Source organism: Haliotis cracherodii, unplaced genomic scaffold, assembly GCF_022045235.1.
Source record: "Haliotis cracherodii isolate W230 unplaced genomic scaffold, xgHalCrac1.p SCAF_10, whole genome shotgun sequence".
Lineage (NCBI taxonomy): Eukaryota > Metazoa > Mollusca > Gastropoda > Lepetellida > Haliotidae > Haliotis > Haliotis cracherodii.
Genome location: NW_027266265.1, coordinates 7,592,048 through 7,611,283, shown reverse-complemented (window position 1 = coordinate 7,611,283; position 19,236 = coordinate 7,592,048). Strand labels below are relative to the sequence as shown.

The window sequence follows — 19,236 nt, the reverse complement described above, 5'->3', positions numbered from 1 at the left end:
CTGGATTGTCTGGTCCAGACATGATTTCTTACAGACTGCCATCATATATACTAAAGGGTAAATAGTAACTGTTTAAGTTGAAATCAGATAATGCATCTTTCAATACATATTCATGAAGACATGTCCTCAAGTTGAAGGTTCATGCTTATGCATGACCTACAATTTGAATGTTTTCTGTTTGTTTGGAATATGTCACTCACACACATGTTTTTTAGATGTGAACAGCACACAATAATTGTTTAGCTATCAAGTGCTCATAGAAACACTTTTCTTTAACCTCAAGTACATGGAGTAAACTGACTATAAATGTCCACCCTTTCTGAACAAGGCTGGAATTATGGAGTTATATTTTGGCTGGACTAACGAGTCTATGGATAGTCATCTGATTCGCTGTGCAGAGTTGCGTCCCTATGATTGTGGGTTTGAATCCCGATTCGCCTTGATTATGTTTCGAGGTTTGTCAGCACCATACCAATGCCCGTGGGTTTCACCGAAGTGCTAAATGTCTGAGACCTGCATCACTTGGGGCTTTCCTCCCACATAAAACTGACACGCCGTGATATAACTGGAATACTGTTAAAAGTGGCGTTAAAAATAACTCACTAAATCACTTCAGCAGGGTAACACTTATGATTGACACAGGCTGGTCATCAACGTGTGATGCTGTGTCAACAAGACAACCATATACAGATGGTGCATCTAGGCATTCGATTCCAATCTGACACATTAACAGCTCAGACATTTCTTAGGTTGAGACCAATTAGTGACAGAACAAAACACAACTGGTTGAGGGAGCACAACATCTGGCCCCGAAAGTCAATGATATGTCCATTTTTGCTTCCATGTCACCATCAGGGGGAACGTGGGTGAGGGAGGGGGATGGAAGTGTAATGGTACGGTGGCATCACAACTCATAATTGTTAATGGCAATTTGAATGGCGTGTACACGCTCCCAGGATGACATCATTTGAGATCATCTTCTACCCTTTGTGCAAATGCCGTGATGTAACATCACATATCTGCAGGATAATGCCTGCCCACATGCTGTAACAAACTGTTTGAGGCAGCTTAACATTGCTGCACTGCCATGGCCGGTTGTCTCTCCAGACCGCTCCTCCACAGAACATGTCTGGGATGAGATGGAAGGACACCTACGACAGGACCAGAACCAGCCAGCTCAGTTGGACCAAACCTTGGTTGACATTTTGTACAACATCCAAGGATAACATACGACTTTATGGACAACAACCTCTGGTTTATTGCATATAGCGACGATTTGATGTAGATTCTTACACCGATATCAAGCTGGAGTGACAACAACCAAGTGATGAGAGGTATATATGCAAGACATGTTGTGCGAATATTCGGCCCCACATCCGCAGCATATGTATTTAAAAATTCCTGAATTGGAATTTTGAATTTCCCAATTCATGTTATAACCAATAATTAATTTCATGGCTTTGGAAGGTAACCTGTATTTCACTGATACCATTACCAATTAAGAGTAAGAGGTTTAATGCTAAAAAAACTAAGGAAATAAGAACTTTAAAATGCTCAAATTGCATGCCAGGGGCACTTTTAAAACCTAGATAAATACCTGATATCCCCCAGGCTGTTTTCTGTCATCTTATCGTTAAGTGCTGTGATAGACAACAAACAAACAAAGACTGAAGCTTAATGTCAAAATGACCGCCTCCGTGGTCTTGTAGTAGAGCGTCCGCCCAGAGAGCGGAAGGTTCGGGTTTGATCCCCGGCCGCGTCATACCAAAAGACGTTAAAAGATAGTACTTGTTGTTACCCTGTCTGGCGCTCGGCATTAAGGGACTAAAACAAGGACTGGTCTGCTCGGAGTCTGTATACTGTGTCTGAGTGGGGTATTAATGTTAAACTGCGGCATGGTATCTCAGTGAGCTAGCACTATAAATCGGCATCAGTCCGGACTAGTACAAGCAGTCACACACACGTGCATGCACGTCGCTATATAAGCGCAATAATCTTGGACGCGACGTTAAACCCAATTTCACCTCACCTCACCTCACCTCACCTCACCTCACCTCACCTCATGTCAAAACAATAGTACAACTTCATAGTCCAGAGCAACAAGAAGTCAATGTTATCAACATATTCATTCAAGATGACATGAATCAATTAAATCATGTTCAGCTTCATTCACACAACCGAAATCAAGGGAGATTATGGGTTAGAATTGGTTCCTAGCAACATATGTAGGTTGCAAGAGATAACTTAATGGATCCTGGTGGTCTGACTCGGTGGCTTGATTGATGGCATGTCATGGAAGTTTCCAGGCTAAATTACAACACTGCTATAGTACAGGGTAGGGGGAATGCCACTTGCCTGACCTGGTGGGCTGGTAGTCATGTCAAACATTCCTTTTAGTTGACCTTGTTCAAATTACTGACTCTATCTCAGTACAGTTTTAGTCTGCATTTTCAGAAACTTTCTGTAGATGGGGATAATAGTACTTATTACATTTGTATTATTAGTAAGCAAAGTGTGTTGTATGTGACTAGAAAAGCAAACAGTGGCTCTATCCATAGCAGATTTAACTGCAATTGTCACTAAACCCATTGCATAATCAGAAATATATTTTGCCTATAAAATTCCTGACAGGAGGTCATCAATGGATTTTGACAGTTTACTTGCCCATGGAAAAGTGAACATTTTTCCAATTTCTCACTCTTGTAAAATATATTGAGGCAGGGAGCCAAGTGGCTCCTATTTAAAATACATCAGGAGCTATTTGTATCATATATAGGCCACAAGATGAAGGAAATTTAACCCGAGTGAAACCCCTATATGAATGACATGAGATGCTTAATCTCCATTCTGATAGTCAAACTATTACCCCTGGTGTGAGTGTCACGCGTGGTGTATGGCCCATCTGCAGCTCACACTTGTCAAAAGAAGAAAGATGGCAGCAAGCCCTGAATAAGTACTCTGTCAACAATACAGTGGTATGGAATATTAGGCACTTTATCAGGTGGCACAAAGAGAATGAGTAGGTTGGCAGTTGGGACATTCACCTAGGTGAGCTGGCAGGCTTTCTGCTAAGTTATTCATCCATAACTATATGCACCTGTGTTGGGAAACAAGCATGTTGTTACAAGCTGTCTCTATGTTGTAGGTAGTTCAATATGGTGATCCGTGTGGCAGTTATCGGTGCTGGTCCGGCAGGTCTGTGTGCCATGCGGCATCTACTGGCTCGATCTGATGTGTTCGAAGGAGTGTGTTTCGAGCAGTGCTCAAAGCTGGGGGGCATGTGGATCTACAGGGACAATGCCCTTGAGGATGAAAATGGAGTGCCCATGTTAGCTTGTGTTTACAAAAACCTCAAGTAAGTAAAACAATGGCAGATGGGATATGGACACATGTACATGAGAGGTAACAAGTTGGCTCGTGGCAGGTATCAAATTGACAGATGGTATATCAAACTGATACAATGTGGACATCAAGTTGATATATTTATGGTAGATGTCAATTTGATGTGTGGTGTATCAAGGTGACACCTGGTAGATATCAAGTTGATACATGATAGAATTGAACCTGGGTAGATGTTAAGTTGACAGTTGCTAAATGTCAAGCTGACGCTTGGTAGATATCATCTTTGAAGAAATGGTAGATATCAAGTTAACATTTGGTAGGTATGAAGTTGACATCTGGTAGATATCAAGTTGACATGTGATAGATATCAAGCACCTGGTAGATGTTAAGTTGACAGTTGGTTGGTTTGTTTTGTTTGTTGTTTTACGCCGCACTCAGTAATATTCCCACTATATGATGGCGGTCTGTAAATAATCGAGTCTGGACCAGACAATCCAGTGAGTTACATCATGAATATCGATCCCGGAATTGGGATCGGTGACATGCATCAACCAAGTCAGCGAGCCTGACCCCCCGATCCCGTTGGTTGCCTTTTACAACAAGCATAGTCACCTTTTACTGCAAGCATGGGTTGCTGAAGACCTATTCTAGCCTGGATCTTTACGGGACGTTGACAGTTGGCAGATATCAAGCTGATGCTTGGTAGATATCATGTTGACACCTGGTAGATAATAAGTTCACACCTTATAGATATAAATTTGACGCCTTATAGATATCAAGTTGACATCTGGTAGATATCACCTTGACACCTAGTAGATATCAAGTTCACACCTTATAAATATCAATTTGACACCTTATTGATATCATGTTCACACCTTATAGATATCAAGTTGACACCTTATAGATATCAAGTTGACACCTGGTAGATATCAGGTTGACTTCTGGTAGATATCAAGTTGACACCTGGTAGATATCGAGTTGACTTCTGGTAGATATCAAGTTGACACCTGGTAGATATCAAGTTGACTTCTGGTAGATATCAAGTTGACAGTTGGGAACACATGACTCCAGTGACTGATCCAGTAAATGGGAACATGACCCCCGTGACTGATCCAGTAAATGGGAACATGGCCTCAGTGACTGATCCAGTAAATGGGAACATGGCCTCAGTGACTGATCCAGTAAATAGGAACATGACCCCAGTGACTGATCCAGTAAATGGGAACATGGCCTCAGTGACTGATCCAGTAAATGGGAACATGGCCTCAGTGAATTTCTTTATTTCACATACTGAAGAGGCCACAGGCCTGTAGTACAAGTTGAAGAATATACAGTTTTATACAATTTATGTACATATCTCACCCGATCACCTCACCTCATTCCACCTCGCATTTCAACGCAGTCACATAATTTCACACATTCAGTACAATACCATGCCCTGTAATTTCATAATTTCTATATTACCATATCACAACTTGTTATATCATACAACATATTCTATAACATCATATCATATTGTATCATTATTATAAGATCATATTATATAGTATTATTTCATATAACATTATCATAACATACTATACATACCATCGTACCATATATCACAACTATATTGTATCACATTTCAACATGTCATATCACACAACACATTAGCAATGTCATAGCTTGTCCCATCATATCTTATCATATCATACCATATAATGCCATGTCATTCCATGCCAATTTATTTCATATCAATCAATCAATATATGGCCCCAGTGACTGATCCAGTAAATGGGAACATGGCCCCAGTGACTGATCCAGTAAATGGGAACATGGCCCCAGTGACTGGCCCCAGTGGCTATCTGTTTGGTTACTTTGTGGAATGGTTCAAACTGAGATGAAAACGTTTTTCTTTGATTTCTAGAACAAATATCCCCAAGGAGATAATGGCATTTCCAGACTTTACCTTCCCGGAGGGCCTGCCCTCCTATATTCCCCATGAGACGGTGCTGCAGTATATACAGGACTATGCCGAACACTTCAACATTACAGGCAGGATAAAGGTAAGGTCAGATAAGTTGTTTTCTTGTGGATTTCGTGGCTAATAAGACAAAAGAACATTGTTATTAGGGTTTATTGGAGGTTAATTACTCATTACTGGCAGTATTTGATATCCCCAAACATAATTTGATGTTCTAACATGATAATTTGTATTGATATTCTTCATTTTTTGCTTTTACCATTAAATACTCGTGTGTGTGTGTGGGGAGTGGTCGGGTAGCCTCGTGGTTAAGCGTTTGCTCGTCACGCTGAGCAACCGGGTTCGATTCCCGACATGGGTACAATGTGTGAAGCCCATTTCTGGTGTCCCCCACCATGATATTGCTCGAATATTGCTAAAAGCGGTGTAAAACCATACTCACTCGTGTGTGGGTACAGTCTAAACTAAAATATGGTTACTCTTTCTGAACAAGAGCAGTGCATTAGATGTGAGGTAGATACAGCTTCAGGGCTGGCTTTCGTTTGTTGGGAAAATGATTGTATCTTGTTCAGGGGTCACTTTTGGCATGATTCTGTGATTTTGTCTCATTACATTCTCTGATCTTGCAAAGATTACAAAATTATTACAAAACTATTTTTGAAGTACATCATTCTGACAGACCATATACCGATATATGGTCTCTGATTCTGATCATGCAGGCCTGGGCATGTGATACAGTAGCTGTCAGTGGTAAACAGTAGCTGTCAGTGGTAAACAGTAGCTGTCAGTGGTAAATATTAACTGACAATGGTAAATATTAACTGTCAGTGGTAAACAGTAGCTGTCAGTGGTAAATATTAACTGACAATGGTAGATAATAACTGTCAGTGGTAAACAGTAGCTGTCAGTGGTAAACAGTAGCTGTCAGTGGTAAATATTAACTGACAGTGGTAAACTTGAGCATCCAAAAGAACTTCAGATATTTGTTTACTTTCTGATGCTCATTGCATACAACAGATTCAATGTAGTCTTTTCAGGTAGCAGTTCATTGACTGTAAGTCACGGCTGGTTAGTCTAAAAAATTGAAAACATTTTAAAAGATGAATTTATTCAAAAATGGAATGTCAATTTAACTACAAGCTCCAAAGCTTGCAACTATAGAATTTACAAAACAAATTTCAAACTTGAACAATATCTTCTCTTATCACCAGAAATCTTTACTCCAATTTTAAAATTAAGAACACTAAATAATAATTTACCGATTGAGACTGGCCGCTGGGAGGGCATCCCACGCGAATATTGCACATGTAAGCTTTGTACCTGCCCTGCCATAGCCGATGAGTTCCACTACCTCTTTAGGTGTGAATATTTTGACTAGCAAAGAAAAACATTAATTGATAGTAGATATCTAAACTGGTCAAACATTATTTCCTTTAAGCATTTGATGTCAAATATGAGAACTTAGAATCTTAAAAAACTGTCTTAATTTGTAAAAATATTACTTTCTGCACTAAAGTAAAGCGTTGTTGCCACTTGATCACATTGTATTTTTGTATATATGTATGTTATTATGTTGCTCATACACCACCGGTTGGCGGTTTGAGTTAATAAAGAACTTGAACTTGAACTTGACAGTGAGAATACAAGCAGCATGAAGGCTCATACAGGCCAGTATGTCAGTGGTAAATATTAACTGTCAGTGGTAAACAGTGGCTGTCAGTGGTAAACAGTAGCAGTCAGTGGTAAATATTAACTGACAATGGTAGATAATAACTGTCAGTGGTAAATATTAACTGTCAGTGGTAAACAGTAGCTGTCAGTGTTAAATATTAACTGTCAGTGGTAAACAGTAGCTGTCAGTGGTAAACAGTAGCTGTCAGTGATAAACAGTAGCTGTCAGTGTTAAATATTAACTGTCAGTGGTAAACAGTAGCTGTCAGTGGTAAACAGTAGCTGTCAGTGGTAAATATTAACTGTCAGTGGTAAATATTAACTGTCAGTGATAAACAGTAGCTGTCAGTGGTAAACAGTAGCTGTCATTGGTAAATATTAACTGTCAGTGGTAAATATTAACTGACAATGGTAAATATTAACTGTCAGTGGTAAACAGTAGCTGTCAGTGGTAAACAGTAGCTGTCAGTGGTAAATATTAACTGTCAGTGGTAAATATTAACTGTCAGTGATAAACAGTAGCTGTCAGTGGTAAACAGTAGCTGTCATTGGTAAATATTAACTGTCAGTGGTAAATATTAACTGACAATGGTAAATATTAACTGTCAGTGGTAAACAGTAGCTGTCAGTGGTAAATATTAACTGACAATGGTAAATATTAACTGTCAGTGATAAACAGTAGCTGTCAGTGGTAAACAGTAGCTGTCATTGGTAAATATTAACTGTCAGTGGTAAATATTAACTGACAATGGTAAATATTAACTGTCAGTGGTAAACAGTAGCTGTCAGTGGTAAATATTAACTAACAATGGTAAATATTAACTGTCAGTGGTAAATATTAACTGACAATGGTAAATATTAACTGTCAGTGATAAATAGCAGCTGTCAGTGATAAACAGTAGCTGTCAGTGATAAACAGCAGCTGTCAGTGATAAACAGTAGCTGTCAGTGGTAAATATTAACTGACAGTGGTAAACAGTAGCTGTCAGTGGTAAACAGCAGCTGTCAGTGATAAACAGTAGCTGTCAGTGGTAAATATTAACTGACAGTGGTAAACAGTAGCTGTCAGTGGTAAATATTAACTGACAGTGGTAAACAGTAGCTGTCAGTGGTAAATATCAACTGTCAGTGATAAACAGCAGCTGTCAGTGATAAACAGTAGCTGTCAGTGGTAAATATTAACTGACAGTGGTAAACAGCAGCTGTCAGTGGTAAATATTAACTGTCAGTGGTAAACAGTAGCTGTCAGTGGTAAATATTAACTGAAAGTGGTAAACAGTAGCTGTCAGTGGTAAATATTAACTGTCAGTGATAAACAGCAGCTGTCAGTGGTAAATATTAACTGTCAGTGATAAACTGCAGCTGTCAGTGATGAACAGCACCTGTCAGTGATAAACAGTAGCTGTCAGTGGTAAATATTAACTGACAGTGGTAAACAGTAGCTGTCAGTGGTAAATATTAACTGTCAGTGATAAACAGCAGCTGTCAGTGGTAAATATTAACTGACAGTGGTAAACAGTAGGTGTCAGTGGTTAATATTAACTGACAGTGGTAAACAGTAGCTGTCAGTGGTAAATATTAACTGACAGTGGTAAACAGTAGCTGTCAGTGGTAAATATTAACTGTCAGTGGTAAATATTAACTGTCAGTGATAAACAGTAGGTGTCAGTGGTAAACAGTAGCTGTCAGTGGTAAATATTAACTGACAATGGTAAATATTAACTGTCAGTGGTAAATATTAACTGACAATGGTAAATATTAACTGTCAGTGATAAACAGCAGCTGTCAGTGATAAACAGTAGCTGTCAGTGGTAAATATTAACTGACAGTGGTAAACAGTAGGTGTCAGTGGTAAATATTAACTGACAGTGGTAAACAGTAGCTGTCAGTGGTAAATGTTAACTGTCAGTGGTAAACAGTAGCTGTCAGTGATAAACAGCAGCTGTCAGTGGTAAATATTAACTGTCAGTGGTAAACAGTGGGTGTCAGTGGTAAACAGTAGCTGTCAGTGGTAAATATTAACTGACAATGGTAAGTATTAACTGTCAGTGGTAAATATTAACTGACAATGGTAAATATTAACTGTCAGTGATAAACAGCAGCTGTCAGTGATAAACATTAACTGACCATTGGGTAGATATTAACTGTTAGTGGTAAACAGTAGCTGTCAGTGGTAAATATTAACTGACAATGGTAAATATTAACTGTCAGTGATAAACAGTAGCTGTCAGTGGTAAATATTAACTGACCATTGGGTAAATATTAACTGTCAGTGGTAAACAGTAGCTGTCAGTGGTAAATATTAACTGACAATGGTAAATATTAACTGTCAGTGGTAAATATTAACTGACAATGGTAAATATTAACTGTCAGTGGTAAACAGTAGCTGACAGTGGTAAACAGTAGCTGTCAGTGGTAAATATTAACTGATGGTAGACTTGAGCATCCAAAAGAACTTCAGATATTTGTTTACTTTCTGATGCTCATTGCATACAACAGATTCAATGTAGTCTTTGCAGGTAGAAGTTCATTGACAATGAGAATACAAGCAGCATGAAGGCTCATACAGGCCCCTGGATAACACATTACATGTATTTGCAAATTATAACTGGACTAGCTAGTGAGGAAGTAGCATCTTGCATATAGTGAGGAAATATCATTGTGAAAAGATTTTATGTTGTACGTTTGTCTACTTTTGGTTTTACAAAGACTTGTTTATTATTATGGAAGCACTGCCAGACGAGATTGTGTTTTTTGAAAATTGATTCAAGGGTGTGAAAATGTAGTACATATACATTATCATTGTTTTGTTTTCATGTATACATATATATATATATATCATAGCAGGAATTTGAAATGTTGTATACAAAATGCATCCTGATCATTGATATTTAAAGAGAAAGAATGACATAGGTTGTCTTTGAAATGTTATTTCACAAAAATACAAAAGAGAAAATTGCAGTAATGATTGTAAAGTAGCGTTGATGGAAATGCCATTTAATCTGGCACAAAGGGGATTTTCTCCCATATAGACTATTTTCCAGGGTATACCTTGCTGGTGCCCTCAAAAGAGAAGAGTAGACCACACCTAGTGGCCTATGGCTAGTTATGTGGTAAACTAGATTAACATGAACATAACACCACATCACAAGACCACACTATGATGAAAGGTGAGAACAGACATGCTTGTAAGTGTATTAACGGTGCTTCTCATAATGTCCACTTTAACATGAAGTTGGTTGTGTCAGGGTCCGCTGACTTTGTGGATGCAGATTCACCCTGATTAATCCTTGTTGTCAGTACCATACTCATGCTTGCTTGTTTCATCAAAGTGGTAAATGTCTACAATTTTACCTTACTCTGACTGATACTAAGTATCTTATCTCTTCTTCCCGAAAGGTAGAGGTGTAACAAACGGGAGGGTTGCGATACGATACATATCACGATACAGTGTTTACTGGTACAAGCTAAGCCAAGTTGATGTCTTTCTGCTATCTAAAAGATGTGACAAGTACAGTTGAAGAAGATATAAGGTGTTTATTTACTGTTATAGCAAATTGTCAGCAATACAGTATGTTTTACTGAAACAACAAACTGGCTTTGAAACTGTTAAACGTATTTCATGGGCGTACCCCCTCCCCCCTTTTTTTTTTGAAAAAAATCTTTATTTCTGTATAAACTACCACCAAAGACAATAAATAGATCTTAATTGTGCACACACACACACCCCCCCCCCATTAAAAAAAGCTGTATCCGCCCATGTATTTCATGTATTTTCTTGAGTATAATGCGCACGCCCCTCTAGCGATTCAATATTTTGGAAAAAAAGAAATTTGAATATTATGCGCAGAAAAAAATTACACCATACCCCTTCAGCAAAGCCCGGCAAACGAAAGGGTGATGAGAAACTTTGTCAGTACAAATTCGAAATTTGAGATAAAAAATCACCAGACATGTTGATTTACCGTTTAAATTGTATTTTTTTTTCAGCAAGGCATTGTTTTATATCCAGGGATTAAGATTACCTTGTGTATTTTCTCGTAAACTAAGCCGGACACAGCAATCAGCTGTACATGTACACACCCAATGATATAACTTCACAGTATTTTAATGCAAGGATCTGCAAAAATTGTATCTCAAACTATTTTTTTATCAGGAATAATATATTCCAATATATTCTTAATTTAGATGCAGCTTTTACTAAACATATCTAAAATAATAATAACCCTAAGCGAAGCAGCTGATCGCTATTGCTGGGTATTATTTTTTACATGGAACCAGTCAGACCAGTCACCGTCAAGGCTCCCGTGCTCGTGATTGCATGATCGCGAGAATTACGTGTTGACATAGAATCGTCCAACAAAAACAAATCTGACTTTTATACTGTGTATAATGCGCAACCCCTTCTACACAGCTGTATTGTTTGGAAAAAAAGTGAGCACTATACTCAAGAAAATACGGTAGGTAAAACTGTGTTATGAAAATATCGTATCTATCGCGATACATGCTTTCCAAATCGATGCATCGTATCGTGGGCTGTGCATCGGGATACAATACTGTCCTACAAAGTTGAGGATCAACAGAAAACGTTTAAGAGTCCCAGCTTGGGATTTAAACATAGTGCTGCAATATCTTACCAGTTATGTTTAGAAACTACTAGAAGAAGCTGACTTCGACCATTTGACACAAAAGACATTGTTTCTCCTGGCACTAGCTACAGCAGCCAGAATGTCAGAATACATGTGCTCGACTTCGGCCTTACTAGGTTTGACGGGTAAACATGCATCGGACCATCTTGGCTTGAGAATAAACAGTTACCTGGACAACCAGATGTCATGTCTCAGTGCTTTCGGACATTCTAGGATCACAGGACATCAAAGACTTGTCCATTTTCCCAGTTAGGGCCCTACGCATCTATCTTCAAAAGACAAGCATTAGAAGAAGAAGACTGTGAAGACTGTTAACAAGATATGCTAACTGAGAAGTTTCCAGAACAACTTTCTTCTTCTGGATGAGAGCAGTCATCCTTTGAGCTTACAGGGCAGCAAGTTTGGACCCACCTGAAGGGTTCATCCCATATGAAATCACTGCAATAGCCCAACTGCTCTATTCCAACCATTATGAAAGGATGCTTCTGGAGATCACACACTGTCTTTATGAATCATTTCCTCAGAGACTTCACCACCGAAGATGTCACGGACTATTGGTTGTAGCTCAGCAACTAACGGTGCCCACCAGAAGATACTGGAGGTACTTTCTCCCACATATCACGTTGACTTTGTGACATCAGGTTGCTGTCCCATAACCACCAACTGAGAGTCCATGTTCCCCTGTATTACGATGTAATTCAGAGCATGAGTGACAACGACTGTGCTAAGAATATGTTCTTCTCTTGACACTAAAGTCATTTATAAAGCAAGCTAGAATGATATTCTATGTAGCAGGGTGTGGTGTCATCCCACAGATCATCCACAGGAAGTTTCCACTACCTTTCAGGAATGAAAAGAGATATGCATATTAGTTTAAGTGAGGATAAGTAAAAATGACATTTTTATCATATAAAAAAGTCATTTTTGAGTATCTTTCGGCTTTCGTCTGAAATCCAGCTGACCTGCCAATCTCATAAAAATCGAAAATGTTACTCCGATACAATACCTGTATGAAGATTTGAGGACACTCCCATAGAAAGTTGTACATTCTAATAAGCCAATCGGTGTCAAGGCTTCGACATTTTCCATACAAATGAACCAAGCATCCATCAGCACAGATTTTTGTATCAGCCTGTTCTGATTGGAAAGGATAAAGGGCACACCATTATGTTGTTTGGATATTTTATGCACTATGTCGTTTCATGGCATCTATACCCAAAAAGGGGTACCATTGAAGGATTACTTGATTTCTGTGTGGGTTTTCTTTTGTTAAAATCGAAATTTCTGAATTTTGGGGTTAAAGAAATGGAGCAAATCAGTTTAGGTAGCTACCATTTGATTGGCTCAAGAATCCACACATCTTTCATTTAGATTAGGTGGTCAAAGACGTGACTTCTTATGGAGGTATTGTCAGATCTTCATGCCCAGGGGTATTGTGTCAAAATATAAGATCTAATTTAAATGAGATTGGCTGACATGCCTATGTATAATTGAAATACGTTTTTAAGCAGTGTTAAACACACATGTGCAGTCAGTGTTTGACTTATTAGTGACATTAACCTTGATATGTTTACAAAATTCAGGGCTTCGCTTGAAATAGACTGTCACTTGTCTGTATATACATATAAAAAAATGTATTGCAACATCCCATATTTTTCATGGTACTTTATCCAATGTAATCAAGCATCAGTTTACAGCACCATCAGTATAATTTAAACTTTATGGAGTAAATGAAAAGCAAAGATTATCTCAGAAAAGCTATTTTCTTATGTTCATGTGATGGGAAATACAAGGCAGAAAAATGACATGTAATCATGTGTTGACAAGCAAACCAGGATAACTTCATGAACCATCACTGACTATATGAAATGTTGAATTTCACACCAAATTCCTCCCATTCCTGCTTGGTCCAGTTGGTTACGACTGATAATGTCCCAAACATGCTCCAGTTGGTTAAGACTTGGAGTCCTGACAAGCCAGGGAAGTGTTGATATTACCTCCTGATGTAGGAAGTGGATGACACTGCGGAGTGTCGTCAGTGAAGACTGGCCTTCTTAAGAGAGGGTGGTGCTCAGAATGTGGTACAACCACCCTGTCTAAGATGTCTGTAAGGTGCCGTTGTTGTCTGACTGTTTTGTCTGACTGTGTCAGGCTCGAGTTTACAGTCATATGACATGCAACTCCATACCATTGAGCCTCCACTCAACATGCTTTAAATTTTTTCTTGAACACATGCTTTGTTCCTGCTCTTCCACTGGTTGTAAAGAAAAGAAATTGACTTTGTCAGGTTTTTCTTTCCTTATATCTGGCTAATTTTGCACTGTTTTGTCCGTCCGTCACGTTTCGTTTCCGGAGCATGACTCTTAAACCGTTCAATATATTTTCATCAAACTTTGCAGGTCTGTCAGATACATGCTGAACTGGTGCCTTTTGCTATTTAGAAATTTTAGACATTTTTATTTTTTACGTTTCCATGGCAACAAGATGGACTCTTGTTATTATTATATTTTTATTTTATTTTTTTTATAAAGACGTACCTGTTAAATAAAATACATTTACGCCCAGGGTAGTAGAAAGCCCATGACGTACAGCACAACTTATCAGTACATCTTAGTTTTTTTTACAGAAAATAACATACTTCTCACTCACACATTCACTCTAGTAATACAAAAATAGTGCATATATAAAGTATGCATAAACTATTAAAGTTTATATATCATAATTATGATATTGCAGTGTAGGAAAGTACATGGTCTTAAACATTAAAGTCTTAAGTATAAAACTAAAATTAAAATGAAAGCTGCTCCTCTTTTTTGAAAAGTTTATGATACAGCATCCAAGCACCATAGAATTTCTGTTGATTACCGGTTTCAAAAGCAATATCTTTTTCAATGTTGTATCATGAAAAAAGCTTCCTTTTTATAAACATGAAAATAAGGTTTTGTATTTTGGAATTTGCATCTATAAATATAGATATGAGTTAATTATTATATATATTTTATCATCAATACTAACATCTAATGCCACAAAGTTACCTTCATCTTTATCTGTAATTGAATTAACTTCTTATGAAATATGCATTGACCTTGATAGGATATATAGGTCACTTATGTCTTGAGTTTTGTATGAACATGTTTTTTTGAGGGTATGTTCTTGGGAGTAACCCTTACATTTGACTTTAGTGAAGCTATCTCAAACATGTTTCTTCACAAATTCAAAATAATTGATATTGCTTGAAAGGTGAGATAATGCAGTAATTTGAAGAAACTGACAAGTATCTTTCTCATTCTGGATGGCAGTTTAAAACTCAAATTGAGCGGGTCCATCCAGTCAAGGGAGACAACTCTGAGGCAGTCCGATGGGAAGTGACCTACAGTGATGTAGTTCATAGAGAGAACCGGACAACGGAGTTGTTTGATGCTGTCATGGTCTGTATTGGGTAAGAAAGTAGTAATAGTATTTTCGTAAGCAGATATATTACAGTGATCAATCTTTGCAACATTATTGGAAAAAACAATGCCATTGTCTTTTATCAGTCGTTATTAGTGGTATCTTCACACGTCGTCTTCTGAAACCCCCAGATTGATGAAGTGGGCATTTGTCATGCTTCTTCCCAAATAATGACACTGACATTTCAGATGTAAGTTTGATGAATTTCTTAAAGGAAACCAGATTGTGTTTAAAATGAAATTTTGTATACATGTAGTTTGTAGTGAGGATACCATAATTCATTAGAAAATACTGTAATGGTTTCTCCTGCCTTGAACAAAAGGTGATGGTTTGTTTCTGTTTTGGAAATACTTGCAAACAATTTTTTAGTTATCTGCTTTTTTCAGAAAATCAATGAATCCACGAATGCCAGACCAGTCTGGTCAGCACCGGTTCGAGGGACAAATCATGCACAGCTGTCGTTACCGGGAACCGGAGCCTTTCAGGAACCAGGTGGTTGTCTGTGTTGGTGCTCAGATGTCGGGGCTGGATCTAGCTGTCGAGATCAGCAGTGTTGCAGACAAGGTTGGTCAATAGTAAATCAATGAGGGAGGGAATGAATGTTATTGCACGCTGCAATTGGCAACATTCCAGCTAAAGTTTGGGTCAGACAAGGTAATTGTTGATCTCGTTAGTAATGAGCCACGTTGGGTACAAATGGAGTGAGTGAGTGAGTTTGGTTTTACGCCGCTTTTAGCAATATTCCAGCAATATCATGGCAGGGGACACCAGAAATGGGCTTCACACAATGTACCCATGTCGGGATTCGAACCCGGGTGTTCCGTGTGACGAGCGAACGCTTTAACCACTAGGCTACCCGACCTCCCCCTCGGTCCAAAGACATGACCTGGGTCTAATTATACTATTAAATTACACTTATATAGCGACGTTCATGTGTGGTTGCTTGTACTTGTCCGGACTTATGCTGGTTTGATAGTGCTAGCTGTCACCGAGATGCCATGCCACTGTTCAACATGGATAACCCACTCAGACACTGTTAACTTACTCCAAGCTAGCAGGGTAACAAAAAGCACAATCTTTTAACGTCTTTTGGCCCCTCTCCAGGCAGATGCTCTGTACACTAGACCAGGAGGCAGTACTTATTGCATGGTTTCAACAGATATTCTGTATGTCATTGGAATTTCAGGTCATATATATTTTTGTCCTTTTCTCAATTTCTATGATCATTATGAAAAATGAATTACTCTTGAATTACACTGACTAGTCAAAGTGTGAAGTTTAAAGATCCATCTTTATACAATGACAGCATTGACATTTTGATTTTAATCTTGTAGGTTTTCCTCAGCCATAACAAAGACAAACTGACAACCGTCCTTCCTGCTAATGTCATTGAAGTTCAAGGAATCAAGTCCTTCAATTCAAACTCGGTTGTTTTCTTAGATGGTCTGGAACACCCAGTGAATTCTGTCATCTTCTGTACAGGATATGAAAATAGCTACCCCTTTCTCACAGACGACTGCCATGTCAACCTGCAGTCAGGCAGTAGAGTTACCCCCCTTTACAAACACCTAATACACACCGAGTTCCCGTCCTTGGCCTTTGTAGGACTTTGTAAGATGGTGAGTCCCTTCCAGATCTTCCACCTACAGACTCTTGTAGTGCTGGCCGTGCTGGAGGGGAAGCTGACACTGCCTTCGAAGGAAGAAATGGATCAAGACACCGAAAAGGATTTTCGGGAGCACTTAGCCAGTGGTTTGCCTGTTCATGATGCACATAGTTTGGATGATCGCCAGTGGTCTTACAATGACCAGTTGGCTAAACTGGCAAACTGTCAACGTCTTCCAAGGGTGATTGAAAAGATCTGGAAGAAATATCAAGCTACGTATCATGAAAATACACTGACTTATAGAAACATGAACTTTACTAGAACAAGTGATGAGTCTTTTGATATGGTTTACCAAAATGCTGTCTCATCGAATCTTTGATAGTTTGCACTCTTCAGGAGAGGTGGTTTGGACTTTCCAAACTATCAAGATCATATTTTTTTTTTTATGATAATGTTTTATATAAACAATATTTGGTGATGGAAGTCTTGTTTAAGTGTTCCAGACCAGAAACCTAACCATCCCCACCAATAAAACACTGACGATTGCCCTCCCCACCAATAAAACACTAACGTGACCGCCTTCCCCACCAATAAAGCACTAACGTGACTGCCCTCGCCACCAATAAAACACTAACGTGACTGCCCTCCCCACCAATAAAGCACTAACGTGACTGCCTTCCCCATCAATAAAACACTAACGTGACTGCCCTCCCCACCAATAAAACACTAACGTGACTGCCCTCCCCACCAATAAAGCACTAACGTGACAGCCCTCCCCACCAATAAAACACTAACGTGACAGCCCTCCCCACCAATAAAACACTAACGTGACTGCCCTCCCCACCAATAAAACACCAACGTGACTGCCTTCCCCACCAATAAAGCACTAACGTGACAGCCCTCCCCACCAATAAAACACTAATGTGACTGTGCCTCCTACTCATCAAAAAATGATTTGTGCCCTCTCCATCAATGAAAAACCCTATTGAAACACTAATGTGATTGTGTTTTCCCCACCGATGAAAAACTACTGCGACCACACCCTCCCGCACATCAAACACTGCCCTCCCACATGAAATATGCCCACATAACCCAAAAGCAAAGGATAGTTGAAACATTTGGACTTGTGAGCAGAACCTCCTGCCAATGAGATTACAATCTCATTAAAATCAGATCTAAGTTCTCGCTGCCGCTAAACAAAGAGCTCAGGACATCCCATTGCGGGTCACATCAGAACGACCTTTTGGGAACTTTGACCGACCACTGAAATGATGAACAAGAAGTTGACATCACCCAATTAGAAAGCAGCTTTCTGGAGCTTTAAGGCACTCGTTTCAAACTGGCGACTTCCATTTCAGTCTACGCTTGAAAAATATGTTGACACAGTTCTCAATTAAGATTTTGATGACTGAACAAACGAACATTTCGGAATGTGGTTGAGATTGCATGGCAGTGCTTCCCACGTACTGTGCAACATCTCCTCCGTTCAAATGTTTTTCCCACGGAAACGTGAGAGATAGACGATAGTTTTGACGGAATCAGTCGTACTGGCCGAAACTGTCGTTCGGAATACCCTGTGTTAACGTTTTTGAGGTTGCAGGATTAGATAACACATTCCAACTGTCACTTTCATTATCTGGTAAGGGATGCTTTGATTGGTCGGATGAAAGGTTGTTCTGATATTGCCCGTAATGGGATGTCCTCAGATCTTTGTTTAGCGATAGCGAGAACTAAGATCCAATTTTAATGAGATTGCATATCATAAAGACACGCCCACTATGTGTGCAGCAGGAGAGGAGTAATTCTGTTGTCGATACTGAAAATCTTTTAGACTGCAAGGAGTAGTCCTTGTCACCCACTTGGCCAGAGTCGGAGGAAGTGGCCCATGACACTAAACAGTGAACAAAACGTTAACTTTTCTTTATTCATATATTTGGAAAACAATTTTCATATTTCTGTATGTACACATGGAAACTGGTGAGGCACCATTCTTTTTCATATCCTGAACTTTGATGTATCTGTTGAATATATCTATGTACTGGTATGGTAATAATCTCATTTTGATAACTGGACATTGTAGTCCAAAAGGAAGTCACTTCTCAAATATCTGTCTCTTTCAAATTGCTGTACAGCTGTATAAATGGGGTATCAACATTGCCACACACTTCAGTACTTACTTGCAGTGTGTTAGTTCGCTGGAGTATGAACCTCCACAGAGTAAGAAGAAACTTCAGACCTGAATTTGTTTGTTCACTCAGCTGGGTTATAGCAACGATATTTATTCAGGAGCATGCAGACATTTTCCGATGTATGCACAAATCTTTATTCAAGAATAAAGTGTTTAAATGATCACCCATATTTGTATTTATTCACGCTAGGGAATTTCCAGGTGGTTCCTTGGGAATGCGGAAGTATTACCCGGGGACCCGACCCGACCCTTCCCTACCCTACCTGCTTTAGGTGGTGTTTGTTCTTTAATGCCACACTTAGCAATATTGCACCTATATGATGGCGGTCTGTAAATAATCGAGTCTGGACAAGACCAGCTAGTGATT

At 39.0% G+C, this 19,236-nt stretch overlaps 1 protein-coding gene across 1 annotated transcript; it reads left to right on the top strand.

Moving 5' to 3' along the window:
- The first annotated feature begins 2,971 nt into the window (after window positions 1-2,971).
- LOC139445973 (uncharacterized) lies at window positions 2,972-18,104 on the top strand. The gene is made up of 6 exons (XM_071227225.1): window positions 2,972-3,048; window positions 3,146-3,355; window positions 5,249-5,387; window positions 14,925-15,064; window positions 15,462-15,639; window positions 16,410-18,104. Exons 2-6 carry the CDS (start codon window positions 3,156-3,158, stop codon window positions 17,058-17,060), a joined length of 1,308 nt encoding a protein of 435 aa, XP_071083326.1. The 5' UTR covers window positions 2,972-3,048; window positions 3,146-3,155; the 3' UTR covers window positions 17,061-18,104.
- The last annotated feature ends 1,132 nt before the right edge of the window (window positions 18,105-19,236 follow it).